The 21,032-nt window shown below is 37.7% G+C and overlaps 1 protein-coding gene and 1 long non-coding RNA gene across 9 annotated transcripts in view; one reads left to right on the top strand and one right to left on the bottom strand.

Moving 5' to 3' along the window:
- Positions 1-21,032, top strand: part of FKTN (fukutin) — a 94,963-nt gene that overhangs the window by 30,127 nt on the left and 43,804 nt on the right. Inside the window, exons 5-9 of the mRNA XM_042912289.1 lie at positions 5,725-6,002; positions 6,658-6,790; positions 13,763-13,892; positions 18,698-18,831; positions 20,358-20,485. Of these exons, the coding sequence (XP_042768223.1) occupies positions 5,725-6,002; positions 6,658-6,790; positions 13,763-13,892; positions 18,698-18,831; positions 20,358-20,485 (803 nt within the window). The remainder of the gene's footprint in view (positions 1-5,724; positions 6,003-6,657; positions 6,791-13,762; positions 13,893-18,697; positions 18,832-20,357; positions 20,486-21,032) is intronic.
- The window catches only part of LOC122204695, a 39,013-nt gene continuing 18,964 nt past the window's right edge, over positions 984-21,032 (bottom strand). Inside the window, exons 4-8 of one of the 8 annotated variants that reach the window (XR_006195739.1) lie at positions 19,380-19,512; positions 19,173-19,260; positions 12,385-12,495; positions 7,733-8,036; positions 984-1,262 (exon numbers count right to left, since the gene is read on the bottom strand). This is a non-coding gene — a long non-coding RNA (uncharacterized LOC122204695). Of the gene's footprint in view, positions 1,263-7,294; positions 7,377-7,732; positions 8,037-12,384; positions 12,496-19,167; positions 19,261-19,379; positions 19,513-21,032 lie in introns of those variants that run through there. The other 7 variants (XR_006195740.1, XR_006195742.1, XR_006195741.1 and 4 more) reach the window with 7 other exon arrangements.

Below are 21,032 nucleotides of genomic sequence, written 5' to 3' on the forward strand. Positions count from 1 at the left end.
GTGGGATCTGTTCAGTCGCCTTCAACCCGGATAGGTAGGCTTATGTCCCAGGACGACGGTGGGAAAGCAATGTAAGCTGCACGGTCTCTTGATTGCTCTGGGCTTTCCCACAGGGCCGCCGAGACTGAGCTCTGACTTTTTTCTGACCTGTGGTTCTTTCCAGGCAATGATGCCAGTGATGAAACAGATGAAGTGTCCACATAAGTACCTGATTTTTGCTGGCATGTTTTTTTTTTCTTTCTTCCCAGTATTATAGTTTGAAAATACTTAAACTTATGGAAAAGTTAGGATGTGGTATTTTCAATTTAATATTTATTTTTAATTAGACTACTGTGTTAAAAGTCAGATGGTGATGCAGAACTCATAAGGAAGAAGAGCAGTCTGCTCTTCTCTCTTCACCCCTTACTTCCCCTTGTAGAGTCAACCACTTTCACCTCTTTCTACCTGCTTTATCTTCTCATTTACAGATGAAATTTTCTGCTTCTGCTTTTTTAAATACTTCCTACTTACGTTATGAATAATAAGAACTTAACTGATGATCTCTTCTGCCTCCATTTACACGCACATACACACTCTCTTCTCCCATCATCATTAATCACATTTTGTAGTTAAATTAGTAGTCAGTGTTGACCTTATGAATGTATAATCACCTAGATGCTACCTAGTTTAATCTCATCATATTCCTTATACAACTTTCTTCTCCTGTTTTGTTTGCTGGTTTTCTGTGTATCAATAACCTATGTATAAACTCTGTAACAGAAACATAAAACTATGTTTTATAATCCAACACATCAGGTAATCTCTCAGTTCCATTTCTTTTCCCTTAGAGACATCCCTTCCAGAGCTTTTGCTCATTTTGCCTTACTACAGACTGATGTGCTGCACATATATTGTTCTGTAAACCCCTTCACAACATTTTAGGAATTCCTTTCTGAGAACGGATGAATGGGAGGCTGAAACCTTGCATATCTGAAAATGTTTCTTTTTTACTTGCATGTTTGATTTCTAATTTGACTTATACAGCAGTTAGCTTCTGCTGTGTAACCAATCACACTAAAGTTAGTGGCTTAAACAACAATCATTTGTGTCATTTCATGATTCTGTGACAGTGATTTGGGTAGCATTTAGCTGGGCAGCTCTTCTAGTCTCAGCTAAGCTCAACTTCCAGTCAGCTAGGCAGCTCTGCTTCTTCAGGACGGCTGGCTGGCAGATGGGGCAGTGGAGTCCCTGGACCTCGTGTCTCTTTCATCATCCAGGCTAGTCTGAGAAAGCAAAAGCATGAAAGGTTTCTAGATATTGTTAAAATATTAACATTTCTTATCCATGAACATAAATATACCTCGTTTAATTCAAGTGTCCTTTGATGAGCTTTGTTAGAATATTGTAATTTTTCTTACAGATTTTGCACATTAAAAAAATTTTTTTTTTAATGTTTATTTATTTTTGAGAGAGAGACAGAGACAGAGGCTGAGTGGGTAGGGGCAGAGAGAGAGGGAGATACAGAATCTGAAGCAGGTTCCAGGCTCTGAGCTGTCAGCACAGAGCCTGGCCCGGGGCTCAAACTCACGAACCGGGAGATCATGACCTGAGTTGAAGTCAGATGCTTAACTGACTGAGCCATCCAGGCGCCCTGGATTTTGCACATTTCTGATAAGATTTACTCCTTGCTATCTCATAGTTTTGTGTGGGGTGGGGACGGCGTGTGGGTAATGTGGATATTTTTCCTCTTCCTTTTCCAATTCATTACTATAGGTAGATGGAAATGCTGCATCCTATTTCCCAGCTACTGTTCTGAACTCTGCACTCTACAGATAAAGTCCAAAGTCTCTTCCTCCCATTCTCCCTTTCTCACCCCCTTTCCCACCTTCTCTTTCCTTTTCTCTCTTTGAATGCGATTGGTTGTATTTTCTGCATAAAAAGGCAATTTAGTCTCTTCCTTTCTAACCCTTACACCTAATTTCTTTTTCTTGTGTTATTGATTTAGGTAGTTATTGATTTAGATAGGAACCCCTCCAGGATAGTATTGAATAAAAGTGTTCTTTCTTTCTGAAAGAAAGAATTTTTTATTTCTTGGCTGTTGGACCTCTAGAATTGACTCTCTCATTTTCTTATCTTTGCTGTATGATTGTTCATCTTTTTCTAACTGTTCTACTTTTAAACAAAATCTTTAACAATGCCATTGATTTTTATCATATTCTTGCTCAAAATTTTTATATTTTTAAAAAAGTTTTGTGTATGCTTGTTTCTTATAATAGCGTTCTTGTTTCGTGGGTACAGTTTTGTCTTTTTCGCTCTGTAGATTGTCATGTTTTTTATTTTCTGTTTAGTTTTTTTGCCCCCTGCTACATTTTGTTTTTCTAAATCCCTTGTGGGTGTTTATTTTTTGTTATGGTTATTTGTTTTATTTGGTTTTCATGACACAGGCTTTCTGCAAGGTTAATTGCTCTTTGTTCAGTTCCAACTGAAAACCAGTTGGAAGCTTTTTGTTATGGCCGTGTTTCATAAACTGGTGACTTTCAGCATAAGGTTGGTAAGGCTATGCCAACCTTTTCACTGACTGACTCCTAAACGTCAGTATTTGTTAGCCATTCCTACTGGACTAGGAATCGACATAGAAAAAGACTACAAAGCTTATAAACCTTTTCTACAAAGAGTATTTTATAGTGTTCCTTTATTTTCCCCAAATGAGGTTTATAGAAATTATACCCTGCCTATATACATAATCCCCTAAATCAATATAATGTCTTAACTATAATATAAATTAGAAATAAAAGGAAAATGTGTATTTCAGCATATAAATGCTCAGTCATGACTACACTGGAAAACATAATGAAGTAATTCAGATGGTTGCACTTTTCGGTTAGATCATTGAATGCAAGTAGCTTCAAATATACAGTCATATTATGAATGATATTGTTAGTAATGTGGTTTTTTAAAATAGTGAGCAAGCTTCCAACAACAAAAAAGTAAAATTGTCTCCCCTTTAACATGGCTATTGTATTCCTGGGAAGTAGAGGTCTCAGATGATTACGATTAAGGTTTTCACTACGGGACTATCTGATAGAACATTTGAAATTACTCAGGACACAAGGCAGATTTTCATATTTTGGATTTTAGGGTGTCTAGTATTCTTGGCCTATGCCTCTAAATGCCAGTTGTGTCTTCCTCAATCATTATGGTAGTCAAAAATATGCCCACAATTTTTTTAAATGACTCTTGGATACAGTAACACTGGCTTTGAGGACCAGTACTTTAGAAGAAAGGAAATAAGCTACAATTGGCAACACTAATATGACCACAGTCAGTGGAAGAAGCAGAAGGTCAGCAGTACCCAGAATAAGCACACAGGTTCACGTTTGTCCTTTTATACATATGACATCACATAGAGCCTTCCCAAACCCTAAACCTCCCTCAACCTTCTCCCTGTCCTCCCTAAACCTTCTCCCAAAGGTTAGATCTAGAACACTAGATCTAATTATTGTAGACATAAGTTGCATGTAATTATTCCTTATTATTACCATGACAATAAAGTGAACAAACGACTGCCAAAGGCAACTGGAAGTAGATTTGTGCAGTACAGCCTTGACCTAGGCCTTTGCTCTGTTTGATCAGAGCAACTACTTTGTTCTGACTTTTCTCTCACGATTATAAGATAAGCCGTTTCAGAGTTCCTCCTATTTTGTCTGTCAGTCTTTCTTCCCACAACCCAGGGTCTGATTCCCCTTCAAGGTCTGGCTGGCCTTTTAAATTTTTCCTGGATTTACCAACTTATCATGCATTTCTTTCATCCTGCACCATGGATTCCGTCTCTGAATTGGCTACTCTCACTCTCAGTCAGTACTTTCCACCTCTTAGCAGACCAAATGAGAAAAGGAAAAAGAGGAGTGCCATAGTTGATCTAATATAGGGAGAATTAAGGTGAAATTGCATTAACGAGGGTAAGTTGCATTAGATGCTATTAAAAAACATCCCTAAAATCTCGTTGATTTAGCACAAGAAAGGAGTAATTGTCTTTACCTAAGTACAGTGTGGATATTCTTGGTCAGAGATATTTCTGGATGACTTTTCTCTAGAGATTTAGGGATATAGGCTGTTTCATTTGTGTAAACGGTTTTTCCACCTTGGAGTTCTTTGCTTCCCTAGATGCAGACGTAAGAGGGAACGCATGAAAGATTTTATGAAGATTGTAAAGCCAGGCTTGGAACTGTTATAGGATATTTCCTATATTTATATTCCTAAATATAGGATTTATATTTATTTATATTGCTAAATATAGGATTCCTATATCCTGTATTTCCTATAGGATATTTCCTAGTCAAATTCCTTTGACTAGGGCACAGTTTAGTTCTATATCCATAAAGGAGAGGACAGTTGTCATTGCTGTTAGCATTCTCTACCGAATTAACACTTCCTCTCATATAAGAGTATAAACACTAGTAACAACAAATATCTATTGAGCACCTGCTGGGTACTAGTCACTCTGTTGATCCCTATGGTTGAGGAACTTGCAGTTTATTGATGGAGTTTAAACAATTAAAAAGCAGTATAATCAATACTACGATAGGGGTCTATGTCTGCTATAAGATCATGGGTGAGGATACAGCTAATCCAGATAGCATTCAACAGTAGTAAGTGATGTGAATAAAGTACTCTTGAAGAATGTTTATGAATGCTGTGGCTTTTAAGACAAACTTACAGACACAGCTCCTTAATTTAATAATGTTAAAATCTGATATTACCACCTAGAAGTTTGTTTTCCTTAACTGTAGACTAGGTATAATAATATCTTCCTTGATGACCTCAAGTAGATTCTGGGGGCATCAGATGAGATAATGAATGCGAATGAGCTTCATACACATTATATAAATAGAGACTAGAGAGGTAGTATTAAGAATGGAAAGGACCTTGGATTTGGTTGCATAAGACCTAAGTACTGGCAGTGGCTCTGCCTGTTATTGTTTTTTTTTTTTTTTTTAAGGCTTCTATGAGTCTGTTTTTTAATCTATCATACCTATGCTACTTATTTTATACGATAGATGTCATGTAAATGCAATAATGTTTATTAAAGTTCCTTGGAAATTACAAAGCCTGCTATTAAAATCTCAGGTGTTCTCAATAATTTATGCTGCTTAATCATCCATAGCACTGGTTGTTGATCTTAGGACTAAAAATCTACCATATAGATTAATTTTACTACATGAGATTTATACTATAACTAATGATATTGGAAAATGCCTTCGTCTGTTTTCTGATGGTTTGCATCGTGATGGACTTCTATTATAGTAGCAGTTTAAGGCGTTGGGATACAAAGTATGAGAAGAAAGTACCACCCTTTTGAAGCACATTTGAAGATAGAAATTAATAGAAGTTAAATTGAAAATTACAAGTTTTATTTTAAGTGCTATCCTTACATTAACATTTGCCTTATAGATGCTAACCACAGAACACTAAAATGAGCATTCCCCCCAAGGAAGAAATTGATATTCATGTTCATAAAGGGTGTCTTTGAACATGTGTGCTGAGCTACGTAGTTTCCCTTTTTGATATTCTCCTTATTCTCCCACCACCACCTTCCCCACTTGCCACCCTTAGTTTGAAATCTTTGGGCAAAGAGGAGATTAGCAAAATATGTGTATGGCTTGACTCAGTGTAAGAATCCATTTAGTTTTGCTACTACCAGTGTTTGGTTTTAAATATTTAAGCTTGATGTTTCTTTGGTTTTAGGAGGGCTGGTTTCGGACAGCTGAAAATATGGGCTTTCAGTGCCTAAAGGTTGAGAGCAAAGACCCCCGGCTGGATGGAATAGACTCACTTTCTGGAACCGAAATTCCCCTGCACTACATCTGCAGATTGGCTAATCATGCCATCCACTTGGTGGTCTTTCATGAGAGGAGTGGCAACTACCTCTGGCACGGCCATTTACGACTCAAAGGACGCGTGGACCGGAAATTTGTTCCTTTTCGAAAGTTACAGTTTGGCCGTTATCCTGGAGCTTTTGACAGGTAAATTCAGGAGGTAAAGGGGAGTTCTGAAACCTGTATTGTCCACTCATGAATTCTTACTCTTTTCCTACATTTTGTAATTAAACCTAACATGTAATTCACACAAAATCAGTTTTGAAATGTAAATACCCAACAGCAAGAAACTCATGCACATGCGTGCTAGGAAATACGCATGCGAAATACTAGAAACATTGTTTTTAATGCCCCCAGACTTTGTGTATTCATACCGTGAAGTATTGTAGAGCAGGGACATGAATGGATTAGTGCTCTGTGTAACAACGTAGATGAATCCCACAATGTTGAGTGACAGAAGCAATGTGTAAAATAATACAACTCTTGATTATATTCATAAAATGTGCAAACACAGGAGAAAGTATGTTCATGGATATATGCTTACATAGTAAAAATTGTCAAAAGGTACAAACTTCCAGTTATAAGATAAGTAAGTTCTGGGGATGTAATGGACATTGTGGTGACTATAGCTAACAGTGCTGCATTGTATATTTGACAGGTGCTGAGAGAGTAGATCTTAAAAAGTGGTAACTGAGGAAAATATGCTTGATGTTTAGCTTTTTTGCTTATGTCGTGTGTTTTTGAAGAGGCTGCCAGCTTTCTGGGTTAAGTCCTAATAAGAAATCCTCACTTTTGTTTTCAGGCCAGAGTTACAACAAATTACTGTTGATGGACTCGAAGTTCTCATCCCGAAAGATCCAGTGCACTTTCTAGAAGAAATACCACACTCTCGGTTTATTGAGTGTAGGTATAAGGAAGCTCGAGCATTTTTTCAGGTTAGAAGTAATCAAATATTGTACTTTTTAAATTAGAAGAGGTGTGTTTATTTTTAATGTTTCCAGGGAGGGGTAGGAAATGAAGGGACCTATAGTAAATAGGTAAGAAAACATCTTTTTTGATTCATTGTTTTTCTTCTAGATTGCTTTATTTGAATTTTTTTTTTTTTAAGGAGAGTAAACATTAACCGTAAGAAACGATTTCTCTCCTAGTTGAATGGTGTGATGTTTATGGAGACGTTATTTTATTGGGGTAGGCTCTGGTAGGTTTAGCACTGGCCTCTGCTTTCAGTTAGGATACCCCATAAACACTATCAAAGGTGGTGCATTCTTAAAGCCCCCCCTCCCCCCATTGGATGAAGCCACTGTAGAAGATGGACCATGTAGATTTGGGAAAGGTTTCACGGAAAATGCAGTTTTTCTCAGAGGGCTGGCATTGCATATGAATGTTCTGTGTTTATGAAGGTTTTGAAGGTAAATGCTATGCAGAGACCAGTGCTTTTTGAACTTTGCTTTATTCTGCTGCTCTCGCTTTCAATTCAATAAACACTTATTGAAAGCTGTTTTCCCAGGAACTCTGCTGACCCTGGGGATGTGAAGATGATTTTGAGAGGCATGAAGTTTCAGCTCTGAGAGATGACTTAAAACAGAAATACAGTGAAACCAGTCAGAATTTATGGTGGGGTTTTGGTACCCCGATCCTTCCACTTGCCCTTTATTTTCTGGTGTTCCCTTCTAAGAAAGGTGTAGACACATGGACAGGAATAGAATGAGGAGACGAAGTACCAGCTGTATAATCGCTGGCTAAGTGCCCCGCACCCGCAAATGCAAGATTTTTCTGGTAGGTGGTGCTGGTCCCTGGGACCAAGGCCTGACAGCCTTCCTGGTGGGTCTTCCCAGCCCAGTCTCCTTAAATCTGTAATTGTGAGCTGTGAAACATACCCAGTCAGCCTCATGGATGACAAGCTGGAAAACTATGTGGACGAATCTACTGTAGTCGACAAGTGCTGAGCATCATACCCCTACCACGAAGGAAGTAACAGGAAGCAGAGGAGATGCAGTCTGCTGCCTGAGCTTGACCACTCGCTCTTCTTGCCTTAAGGGAGTTTGCTCTGGTTGCCACCTCTGTCAGAGCACTTCCCACAGTGAATTGCGAGTGTATGTCTTGTCCCCCTGCTAGATTATGTGAACTTCTTGATGGCAGGCTTCTTGTTCACTTCTGTAGCCCCAATATCTAGAGCAGCATCTGGCACAAAGAAAAGATCCTATAATTTGGAAAAATGTTTGGAGAATAAGGTGCTCATCTGAATCAAATGAATTTTCTAAGGACACTTATTAGGACTTCTCCATTCCCTAGCAAGCGTTTGCCCAGACTGATTTTGTCGATCTTTGTGAGAAGGCAATGTAAAATGTAAAATGCTTCAAAATATTGGTACATCATTAGGATGGCATCAGGTTTTTTAATTACGTGTTTTCATTCTTGCTTTTGAAATTTTCAGCACAAGCCTTCAATCAGCTTTTGAGTAAAGAATGTGGATGGCAGATGCTCAGAAGGCTTATCAGCTTATCATATATAGCCTCGTAGTTTTGGTGTTTAAAGCACCATCACATAGCAAGACTACCATCCCGTCGGAGGTTTATATTTATAGTAAAATCAGGTGGAACTTTGTATTCATTCTTAATTACATTATTTGTGTCCCTTCACTTGCGCAAGATATACTTGTGATTTCTAATCTGCTTTTCTCTTTTGTTATTGTATTGGTATTACTGATTTAGGGTGCCTAATTAAGTTGATAACTCTTTTATTCTTATTCTCTTAAATGTTTCATTCTTCATTATTTCTTACTATTAGAACCAAGGTCCCGTTTTCAAATTAAAGTGAACATATATAACTTTGAACACTTGATGGCGCCAAACAATCTTAAATACAATGCCTGGTGTAAAGTAAACCGTGAACTAATCTCACAGAACTCATAAAACAACCTTCTAACTTTCTATTTTTAACATTTTTTTTTCTGGAAACATACTTAAACTTTCAGAAAAGTGGTAAATAAATACAAATAAATATTTTTCCTGAACCATTTGGGAGTAAGTTGTCGACCATATACCCCACAACCTCAAATAATTTAGTATTTTCCCCAAACAAATACATTGTCCTACATTGTCTTAATACAGAAATCAGGATGTTAGATCACCATTCTAATCCCCATTCAAGTTTTGCTAATTTCCCCAGAAATAGCTTTTGTGATAAAAGAATTCAGTTCAGAATAAATTATAATAAAAGGATTCAGAATCACATGTTGTATTTAATTTTTTCATCTCTTCAGTCTCCTTCAGTCTGAAATGGTTTGATAGTCCTTTTTAAAGTTTTATGATTGATGCTTTTGAAGATTACAGGCAGATGTTTTGTAAATTGTCCCTCATCTAGAGGTTTGTCTGTTTCTCCTCATGTTAGATTCAGGTTATACACCTGTAGTAGGAACACCACAAGTGATTCTGTGCTCTTCTCATTACATCCTATCAGGTGCTGCGTGGTTGTGATTTGTCCCATTACTGCTATGTTACATTGATCACTTGATTAAAGTGCTGTCTGCTAGCTTCAACCCTGTGAAGTTTCTGTTTTTTCCCTTTGTCATTAATAGAAATTTGGCATGAAGGTACTTTAAAACTATGAAAATATTGTCAGTGTCATCATCAATCTTTTTTTCAATTTTATTTTAGAGAGAGAGCGTGCAAGTGGGGAAGAGGGAAAGAGGTACAGAGACAGAATCCTAAGCAGGCTCCATGCTCAGCGTGGAAACCAAGGCAGGGCCCTGATCGCATGACACTGGGATCGTGACCTGAGCCAAAATCAAGAGTCAAACGCTCAACTGACTTAACCACCCAGGTGCCGCTCATCATCAGTCTTTTAATTTATTTGTCTATATCAGTATGAACTCATAGTTTCCTATTTTATTTACTGCATTGTATTTTATTCACTACATTCATTATTTTCATTATCTTCAAATTGATTCATATTTGGCCAGTGGGAACCCCTTCATGATGGCTTCTGTCATTTTGACATGTCTTCATCAGTTTTTGAGCACTTGCTTGCTCTTTGCCACAGGTGCTCTAGGTTCATCTTGTAATTTCCCTGCCACACACATGGAATCAGCCATTTCTTTAAGTCCTGGTTCCTTTTAGAAGTGAAGGTTTGGGGGCACCTGGGTGGCTCAGTTGATTAAGTGTCCAACTCTTAATCTCAGCCCAGGCCATGATCTCAGCATTCATGTGATCAAACCCCATGTAGGGCTCTGCACTGACAGTGCAGAGCCTGCTTGGAATTCTGTCTCTCCCTCTCTCTGCCCCTCCCCTGCTCACGTTCTTGCTCTCTAAATAAATAATTAAATAAATAAACAAGCGAAGGTTTGGATGCCAGGTGTGCTCATTGCTACTTGGGTTTTGTTGCACACAGACCCTCTGAGTGACTGTGTGTGTGTGGGTATGTATTTATTTCTATTTATTTCTATATCCATCTATCAAGATCCATGAATTCACATTGATACCACCAGCCAACTACTTTATGTTTCAGTTAAACATCATAGGGTTTATTTTCTTATTTGTGACTCCCTTCTCAAATAGTAAGAAACATAACTCCTGTTATTCTTAATATATTTGCTTACTTGTTTAGTCTCCTGTCATTGCTTCTGTCCTGTCTCCCACATGGATGCTGTCCTCACCCTGCTTGAGTGTTAATAATCTCCTACTGGGCTGCCCCCATCTACGGACATACTTCTCAAACTGCTCAGGCTCTGACTCCCAGCACTGGACACCTCCCTCCATGTGGTTCTCTTATCACTTGCTCAGGCTCTGACACCGGCCACTCATATGCATTTTCTTGCTCTGCCTTACCTAATGGTTCTAATAGTGAATAGTTCAGGAAGGGAGGGGGAAGAGAATGGGAAGTGTTCTCTTGACTTACTTACTTTTAATTATTTTCTCAAATCTACCAAGAAGTTTAGAAATAGGATAATTTACATTTTCCTCAACTTGATTTGTTTCAGCAGTAACCATCAAAAAGTAATTAATGAGTTCCAGTCTAGTCTGTTGAATTCCAGTGAAAAACCAGAGGGAAACATGGAAATATCTGGACACCTGGCCTAGAAATATCTACAAAGCTATATTATCCTCCTCCAACTACTAATTTTTTTATGAGACTTTGGGCAAATTTCTGAGCCTTAATTTCCTCATCTATAAAACGAGTGGATAGCTTCTGTCATGTTACTTTCAGTCTATACTTGGGGGGAAGGTTTGTGGAAAGGTTGCCTGAATGGCAAAGATCAAATGGACATGATATTTAAATTGGGATTTTGTCTTTTTCCAGAGGCGTGGTAAGCCCAAGATTGATATAAGATTTTTTTTAAGCGGAAAAGATTATGCATACTCTAATTTTTAAAATCCATAACAGATGCAAAAGGTTGATAAGTGTATACACTTTATTACATATGAGAGTCAATTCTAAGAAATGGAGTTTCTGGGAATGTCATGTTAGGAAAGGTACGTCAGAGGTGGGAGTATGTCCATGCAGGAGGCAGCCTCAGTAGGACATAACTATCAGGGTAACGTTTTTTATCAATCACAGAGTTTTCATGTCTATTATTTAGTTTGACCCTTATAGTCACTCTGTGAAATAAGGCAAGTATTTGCCTTTAACAGATTAAAAAAAAAAAATGAGGTTTCAGTTTTGTGTGCTACACAGTCATTACTGGCTGAGCATTCACTAAAACCTGGGTCTCCAGTCTTTCCCACCACACCAAGGGTAAGAACATGTGCCCTCATTCCAGTCACTGTTAAAAAATTTTTTAAATGTTTATTTCTTTTTGAGAGAGAGAGAGCATGTGTGAGCAGGGGAGGGGCAGAGGGAGAAGGAGACACAGAAGCAGGTTCCAGGCTCTGAGCTGTCAGCACAGTCCAACACAGGGCTCGAACTCATGAGCCATGAGATCATGACCTGAGCCGAAGTCAGACGCCCAAAACTGAGCTACCCAGGTACTCCTCCAGTTATATGTTCTAAGGGAAGCTAGGACTCTGAAGATCTTTTCATCTTGAAGGGATCCTGTATAATTTGTATGTTCTGGAGAAGGCAATTTATCTTCTGGGAGCCCACTTTCTTCCTAGAGACACTTTTTTCTTAAGATCCCTAGAGTCCCAGGGCGCCTGGGTGGTTCAGTCAGTTTAGCAGCCAACTCTTGATACCGGCTCGGGCCATGATCTCACGATGGTGAGATCAAGCCCTGTGTCAGGCTCCCTACAGAGCATGAAGCCTGCTTAAGATCCTCTCTCTCTCTCTCTCTCTCTCTCTCTCTCTCTCTTTCTCTCTCTCCCTCCCTCCCTCTCTCCCTCTCTCCCTCTCTCTCACTGTCTCCTTCTCCTCCACCTCTCCCCACTCTTGCTCGCTGTCTCTCAAAATAAATAAATAAAGTTAAAAAAAAAAATCCCAAGAGTCCCTCCAGGAACCATATTTTCTCCTGTTATATTATGAAAGAATGACAGGATATTACAGGATATTATAGGCAGGGTTAGTGTAGGAGGGTCGTATTCATTTATTCATTTACCCATTTTCCACTATGTGATGTTCACATATTATGTGCCAGGCACGATTCTAAATTTGTATCTACAGTGGTGGGGAGATTTAGTATGTGCCCTCCAGGAACCATCTTTATAGCCTAGCAGAGGAAACATAAATAAAATAAAAAATGTGAATTAAATATGATAAGAATTATAGTCAAAGTATTTACACATGGTAACTATTATAACTCATTGAACAGATTCATTTTTCTTTGTCTCTAGGACAAATACATTTTTTTCCCCTCAAATGTTGAACAAAAAGGCAGTACTGGTAGAATAAATACATACATCTTCCTGGGAAAATCAGGGAATGTTTCTCAAAGGGTGGAACACAGACCTAAAAGATTTTGTTGGTCAGGAGCATTTCAGATAAAAGAATTAGTATGTATAAAGACATGGAGGCTCAAAAAGTTGTGGTATATTGGGGGAGTTAGAAGTTACTGCTGTATTATGAAGTGTGAGGAAGGTAGAGATGAGGCTGGACCAGTGGACAGGAACCAGAACACAAATGTCCTTTTCTGCTACGCCAAGAAGTTTCCATTTTGACCCATAGGTAGTGAAGCATCACTGAAGAATTTATAGTGTTTTCCTCAGTCTAGAATAGTCTAAAAATGAAGAAACTTAGAAAAGCATGGCCAAGTAAATGATCATGATGACATTTGTATAGAACTTCATAGTTTATGAGACATTTTTCTGTCATCCATTGTCTTATCAAATCTTCACAGCAGTCCTGCAAAGTATAATTATTATCCTTCAAGTTACTGGTGAGGAAACTATATATAAGAGAGGTTTGTTCTCTCATTCCCTTGCTCATCAGGCACTGGAGATAAAGTGATAAAATGAAGTCACTTTCCTCATAGAGCTTGTGTTCTCTTCTGAGGTGAGATGCCCAGCATCACAGCTGAGAAGAAGAGGGGCTAGACCTAAACACGGATAATCTGATTCAAAATCCCAGGCTCTTTCTACTACACTCTGCAGTCTCAAAAGACCAATTGAATCCATGAATCATGAGAACGTCGCTGAATGCATTTTGTTCAGATATGCTTTTAGCTCTCAGAATTAGTCTTCTTTTCTCCTAACTGCCTAGTCTGCTAAATTGTGATGTGGAGGAGGGAGTGGATGAAGGTTTAAGTCTCATCCTTTGGGAATCCTGGTTATACTTCTTCCCCTTTTACTTGTCTTTCGAAGAATCTGCTCCTGTGGTCTTATAAAATAAATGTGCAAGTAACAAGGAACTCTGAAACTGGATTTTTTATAACAGAAAAATTTATAATATGGGGTTAATTTCCAAATTTAATTTAGATGTCACCGAAATATTTCTAGCAATTTAGAAATGGCTGTAATAGTTGACTGTTCTATCTGTAGCAGTACCTTGATGATAACACCGTGGAAGCCATGGCCTTTCGGAAGAGTGCAAAGGAATTGTTGCAGCTAGCAGCCAGAACGTTAAAGAAATTGGGAGTCCGGTTCTGGCTGAGCAGTGGAACTTGTCTAGGTAAAATTCTTTGTTGCTTTACATTTGTCTTTTTGTCATTTCATCCTCTTTGCCTTTAGGGATGATTGTTTGAGATGACACAACATCAGTAATATTTGAAGTGTCATATTTATAGACAGAATAGGCGTAGTGCATGGAACAGGAATTTATTGATTTCTTTAAAGACATTAATTTCAGAAACATAAAAGAGTTAGGAAGGCCATGTTGTGTTTACCAAAAACTGTAAGCCATGTATAAAATTTATATCAGAATGGGTAGACTGTGTTTGATCTCCAGGTAATCCTTAGGTTAGCATTTTATTATTTCTATCCTAAAGATTGTTCTGCCTTTTAAAAAAAAAAAAAAAAAACCCTCTATTCTGTTTCTTTAAAAAAAAAACTTTTTTTAATGTTTATTTATTTTTGAGAGAGAAAGAGCATGAGCAGGGGAGGGATAGAGAGAGAGAGGGAGACACAGAATCTGAAGCAGGCTTCAGGCTCTGAGCTGTCAGCACAGAGCCCGACGCAGGGCTCAAACTCATGAACTGTGAGATTATGACCTGAGCTGAAGTTGGACGCTTAACTGTTCTGTTTCTTTACCTACACCACACAGATGAGAGGAGGGCTAAAGGACATAGCATAAGGTATTCCCACAAATCTTTTCCAAGTCACTGATAGTATTACTGGTTGGGCATCACTGCCTTACCACATTCTGTTCATTCTCAGATGGGAAATGTAGACTTTTCTAGAGTCCTCAGGCAAGTTGCTGTTAGAACCTAAGAAACATTTATGGGTCTCTTTCCACGATACATTGGATCAAACCCCTTTGGAATTTAGAATTATTTAAAACCTTAAGTTTTAATTGTTTTTATTCACTTGTTTATAACTGTAGTTGGTTGTAACTGTATTCTTTGATTATAACTTTATTTGTACAGAAATTAATTCTGCTCCTGTTTTTAATTATTAAAAATTTTTTTTTTTAATGTTTATTTTTGAGAGAGAGACAGAGCATGAGTGGGGGAGGGTCAGAGAGAGAGGGAGATACAGAATCTGAAGCAGGCTCCAGGCTCCGAGCTGTCAGCACAGAGCCTGATGTGGGCTTGAACTCATGAGCTGTCAGATCATGACCTGAGCCGAAGTCAGACACTTAGCTAACTGAGCCTGCCCAGGCGCCCCAATTCTGCTCCCGTTTTTATAGTGTTACTATATAATTTATTGTCCAAGAGACTCTTGAGAGTGAAAAGGAGTGCCATTAGTAGTCATGTTGGTATGATAGACACAAACTGGGATATATGATTAGGCTATCTGTTAGGCTCTGTGGAAATTCACATGGTTCTTTCTGGCAAGGAGCTTGCACTAAGAGTAGCCAAGAAAAAGAGAGTACATCTCACACATTTATGTGATATATGCTTTAAGGTTTAACTTTTTGAAGCAAGATTGTGTTATAGATGATGTCATCAGAAATACCTCTTAATCACTTGTCATGATTTGTTTTGCATTTTTAGCCCCATGATTTTCTTCATTTAGGAGCAAAATGAGGGAGTTGGATTAGATGATATTTAAGGAGCCTTCCATTTTTAAGAGTTTATGTTTCTTTGCTAGATGTGGAGTATAGATTTTTCTCAACCTAGAGATAGACCCCATCCTAGATATTTAGATCTATGGTTCAATGAAATTAAAGTTTAGAATTCCAAATAGTACTGCCCAATAGCAGTGCCTGTAAAGACAGTTGTAAACATTTATTTACTTTCTGAATAATTTGGATGAAAGAATTAGAAAGATACTAGGGGAGATCCAAGAGCGCTTAGTAGTAGTAAGGTTTTGGTTTTTTAGAACAGTATTATAGCACCTAATTAAGAAGTAGATACATAGTAAATATACCTAGAAATATATTTTTTTATTTATTTTTTATTTTTTTTCAATATATGAAATTTATTGTCAAATTGGTTTCCATACAACACCCAGTGCTCATCCCAAAAGTTGCCCTCCTCAATACCCATCACCCACCCTCCCTCCCTCCCACCCCCCATCAACCCTCAGTTTGTTCTCAGTTTTTAAGAGTCTCTTATGCTTTGGCTCTCTCCCACTCTAACCTTTTTTTTTTTTTCCTTCCTCTCCCCCATGGATTTCTGTTAAGTTTCTCAGATCCACATAAGAGTGAAAACATATGGTATCTGTCTTTCTCTGTATGGCTTATTTCACTTAGCATCACACTCTCTAGTTCCATCCACGTTGCTACAAAGGGCCATATTTCATTCTTTCTCATTGCCACGTAGTACTCCATTGTGTATATGAACCACAATTTCTTTATCCATTCATCAGTTGATGGACATTTTGGCTGTTTCCATAATTTGGCTATTGTTGAGAGTGCTGCTATAAACATTGGGGTACAAGTGCCCCTATGCATCAGTACTCCTGTATCCCTTGGGTAAATTCCTAGCAGTGCTATTGCTGGGTCATAGGGTAGGTCTATTTTTAATTTTTTGAGGAACCTCCACACTGTTTTCCAGAGTGGCTGCACCAGTTTGCATTCCCACAAACAGTGCAAGAGGGTTCCCGTTTCTCCACATCCTCTCCAGCATCTATAGTCTCCTGATTTCTTCATTTTGGCCACTCTGACTGGCGTGAGGTGATATCTGAGTGTGGTTTTGATTTGTATTTCCCTGATGAGGAGCGACGTTGAGCATCTTTTCATGTGCCTGTTGGCCATCCAGATGTCTTCTTTAGAGAAGTGTCTATTCATGTTTTCTGCCCATTTCTTCACTGGGTTATTTGTTTTTCAGGTGTGGAGTTTGGTGAGCTCTTTATAGATTTTGTATACTAGCCCTTTGTCCGATATGTCATTTGCAAATATCTGTTCCCATTCCGTTGGTTGCCTTTTAGTTTTGTTGGTTGTTTCCTTTGCTGTGCAGAAGCTTTTTCTTTTCATAAGGTCCCAGTAGTTCATTTTTGCTTTTAATTCCCTTGCCTTTGGGGATGTGGCAAGTAAGAGATTGCTACGGCTGAGGTCAGAAAGGTCTTTTCCTGCTTTCTCCTCTAGGGTTTTGATGGTTTCCTGTCTCACATTCAGGTCCTTTATCCATTTTGAGTTTATTTTTGTGAATGGTGTGAGAAAGTGGTCTAGTTTCAACCTTCTGCATGTTGCTGTCCAGTTCTCCCAGCACCATTTGTTAAAGAGATTGTCTTTTTTCCATTGGATGTTCTTTCCTGCTTTGTCAAAGATTAGTTGGCCATATGTTTGTGGGTCTAGTTCTGGAGTTTGTATTCTATTCCATTGGTCTATGTGTATGTTTTTATGCCAATACCATGCTGTCTTGATGATTACAGCTTTGTAGTAGAGGCTAAAGTCTGGGATTGTGATGCCTCCTGCTTTGGTCGTCTTCTTCAAAATGACTTTGGCTATTTGGAGCCTTTTGTGGTTCCATATGAATTTTAGGATTGTTTGTTCTAGTTTCGAGAAGAATGCTGGTGCAGTTTTGATTGGGATTGCATTGAATGGGTAGATAGCTTTGGGTAGTGTTGACATTTTGACAATATTTATTCTTCCAATGCATGAGCAGGGAATGTCTTTCCATTTCTTTGTATCTTCTTCAATTACCTTCATAAGCTTTCTATAGTTTTCAGCATACAGATCTTTTACATCTTTGGTTAGATTTATTCCTAGGTATTTTATGCTTCTTGGTGCAATTGTGAATGGGATCAGTTTCTTTATTTGTCTTTCTGTTGCTTCATTGTTAGTGTATAAGAATGCAACTGATTTCTGTACATTGATTTTGTATCCTGCAACTTTGCTGAATTCATGTATCAGTTCTAGCAGACTTTTGGTGGAGTCTATCGGATTTTCCATGTATAGTATCATGTCATCTGCAAAAAGTGAAAGCTTGACTTCATCTTTGCCAATTTTGATGCCTTTGATTTACTTTTGTTGTCTGATTGCTGATGCTAGAACTTCCAACACTATGTTAAACAACAGCGGTGACAGTGGGCATCCCTGTCATGTTCCTGATCTCAGGGAAAAAGCTCTCAGTTTTTACCTAGAAATATTTTTGATATTGTCAGTGTGCTGAAAATTGAGGATGATGCTGCTCTGTTTTTTTTTTTTTTTAGTTGATTTATTTATTTTGAGAGACAGAGACAGTGTGAGTCAGGGAGGGGCGGAGAGACAGAGAGAATCCCAAGCAGGCTGTGTACCATCAGTGCCCATGAAACCCATGAAACTGCGAGATCATGACTTGAGCCGAAACCAAGAGTTGGATGCTCAACCGACTGAGCCGCCCAGGCGCCCCTGATACTGCTGTTTTTTATATGACCCATCAAACACAAGCTGTTCAGAGCTGTTAAGTTCTACAAATTACAGCTCAGAGAAGGGATACTGGTTAAGCAAAAGAATTAAATTATATTTTTTAGCATACCTTAAAGGCAGCCTTCATTATTAGGGGTTTCTGATCAAAATTCTCAAAAGTAACTTAATTTTTTTTTAATGGATGGCCCAGGTAACATTATTAAAGCCAATAGCTTATTTAGAAATTAAAATACATCATGAAAGTTTCTGAGGATGATGAGTGCTCAGGCCAGTAAAAATGAATGAAGAAGGAAGGAAGGAAGGAAGGAAGGAAGGAAGGAAGGAAGGAAGGAAAGAAAAAGGTTCTTCAACAAGTGGCTTCTATAACCACAGATTTAATTTTTTAAAACAATTTTGGTAAAGCACTCTAAGTCTAATCTTATGAAATAAAATCCATTCTTAAAAACATCATACAGTTGTGACTAATTTTTTCTTAATTTAAGTTTTTAAAAAATGTTCTTGTTTCTCTTTTTTTTTATTTTTAGGATGGTATCGGCAATGCAACATTATTCCTTATAGTAAAGATGTTGACCTAGGAATTTTTATACAAGATTATAAATCTGATATTATTTCAGCATTTCAGGATGTAGGACTTCCACTCAAACACAAATTTGGGAAGGTCAGTAATAAAAATCTTCTTTACTTCGTAAGGAACATGTCTTTTCAAAAGTAGAATTTATATTAAACAGCTCAGAGATAACCGGTTAAGAATGTTGCATATATCATTTGATCATTCAGTATTAGCCAGGATGAGTTCAGCAGAAGCTTGTTATGTGACTTTCCGCACTATTTAAGGAAAACTAGAAAATCTGTCTTTCTACTGACATTGAGAAGGAGAAAAGGATCTTGAACTCTTGCAGATGATTTTATTGCCATTATATTAGATAACAATATAACATATAATTAATGTACCAGATAATATAAAATTAATACAAAAATTAAGAATTCCACCTACCTTACCTGATGTTATGTTGTTTCTCATGAATCCTTTAATTTCATGTTCCCTTAGGCATTCTATTATTATCAACATGAAATGGTCCTTTGGTGGCTAAGGGTTAGAAATACAGAATCATTTCAAATACTACTTGAATTTCATATTTATTTCATAGGTTCTGGGTCATAGCAATTTTCTCAGAGTTCAACTAGGAATAGGTCATCATGACTTACATGAAATCTCCTTTTAGACAATTTGATTTCTATGCTCTAAGCCCATGATTCCTTGCAAATGTCTTACTTCTTTTTTTTTTTTTTTCTTCAAACATCTTACTCTTAATTTGCTTGTTCCCAGGGAGGTGTTGTCCTGGGAAGCAAGTAGAAGTATGGTTAGTCACTGAAAAATTACTTTTTCCATCATAATTATTCTAGTTTATTAAAAAATTTAGTAAAATATTTTCCAGAGGTCACAGTCAAAGCAGGAGAACTCTAGGTGTACAGAGAATGTTTACTCAACACTCACTTTATCCCTGGCCCTGTGCTCTGCACCTGGGACCCAAAGATGCATACGTTATGGTACTTACCTTCAGGAGTTCACTGTCTAATTGGGGGAAAAACACATAATAATTATGTGATTAGTGCCATAACGGACAGATGCACCAAGTCTAATGGGAACATAATTATTTGTAGATTAAGTTTCTTTAGGGAAATGCTCCCAGAATTCTTTGTATCTTTAACTTTTATTTCTTCCTCTTTTCATGTACATAGTGTAATGATTTATGGGCTGTATATGAATTTCTATGATGCCATGTTTACTTAAGTACTCATTATTGATTCTGATGAGAGACTTATTTCCTAATAGTTTTACTTGGTTATTAAAGGGAATCATTTTTCTTTGGTTCCTTTCCTTCTTTAGTCAGAAAAGGGCTCAGGAACAGGATGTTGTGCAGAGTGGTAATTGGCTACTGTAAGTCATTTACTTTGAGTTGTCTTTAATTGTAAGAAGCAACATTATTTTATATGCATTTAAGAAAGAAATCAAATGATGGTACGCTACCAATAAATCCCAATTTCAGAGGTGTTTGGCTTGAAGAAACATGTTCTCTTACAATCAATATTCTCCCTCTATAAAACACAATCTTTTTTTTTTTTTTTTTAAAGAAAATATGTTTCCTTCATTACAGTCTATGAAGGTTTTCATCTTCCCCTTAGGTAGAGGACAGCTTGGAACTATCTTTCCAGGGAAAAGATGATGTAAAACTCGACATTTTTTTCTTCTATGAAGAGACTGACCATATGTGGAATGGAGGCACTCAGGCCAAAACGGGAAAAAAATTTAAGTATGAACCAGATAAGTACTTATAAAAGGGGCTCTTAGAGATAACTTCAGAAGGTAGAAATAAGGAAGTAACTGAAAATGAAAAACAAGAGAATGTCAAGGCTTCGCTATTAGCTAATACTTTCTCAGTTTACCCATAAAGCCCAGTTATGTTTGAAAAAGTATGAACTACTTATAAGGACAGTGTAAGAGGAGGAAGTGCCCATGGGATGGGACCTCAGTCCAAATAGTCATTATGATTAGAAGTCCTTGAGTCATCAGAAAGGGAAAACCAAAACAAGGAACACAAAAACTAAGCCCAGAGCCTTAGCCAAAACACTGATTGGCTTTTAGAGTTATAGGAGCTTGTTAATTTGATGGAAATTGGTTAACAGTCAGTAAGAAGGAGATCGTCAAGGTGAAGTTTAAGTGAGAAAATTGCGACTGAGCTGCGCTGAGGCCACCATGCCGGGCAAGCTCTGGAATGTGCCTTCAGTATAAACTGAGGGCTAATCCTTCAAGGATACTCCTTGAGCTTAGCAGCTGCCATATTTTGTCAAATGTAAGAT

Source organism: Panthera leo, chromosome D4 (genome assembly GCF_018350215.1).
Source record: "Panthera leo isolate Ple1 chromosome D4, P.leo_Ple1_pat1.1, whole genome shotgun sequence".
Taxonomy (NCBI): domain Eukaryota; kingdom Metazoa; phylum Chordata; class Mammalia; order Carnivora; family Felidae; genus Panthera; species Panthera leo.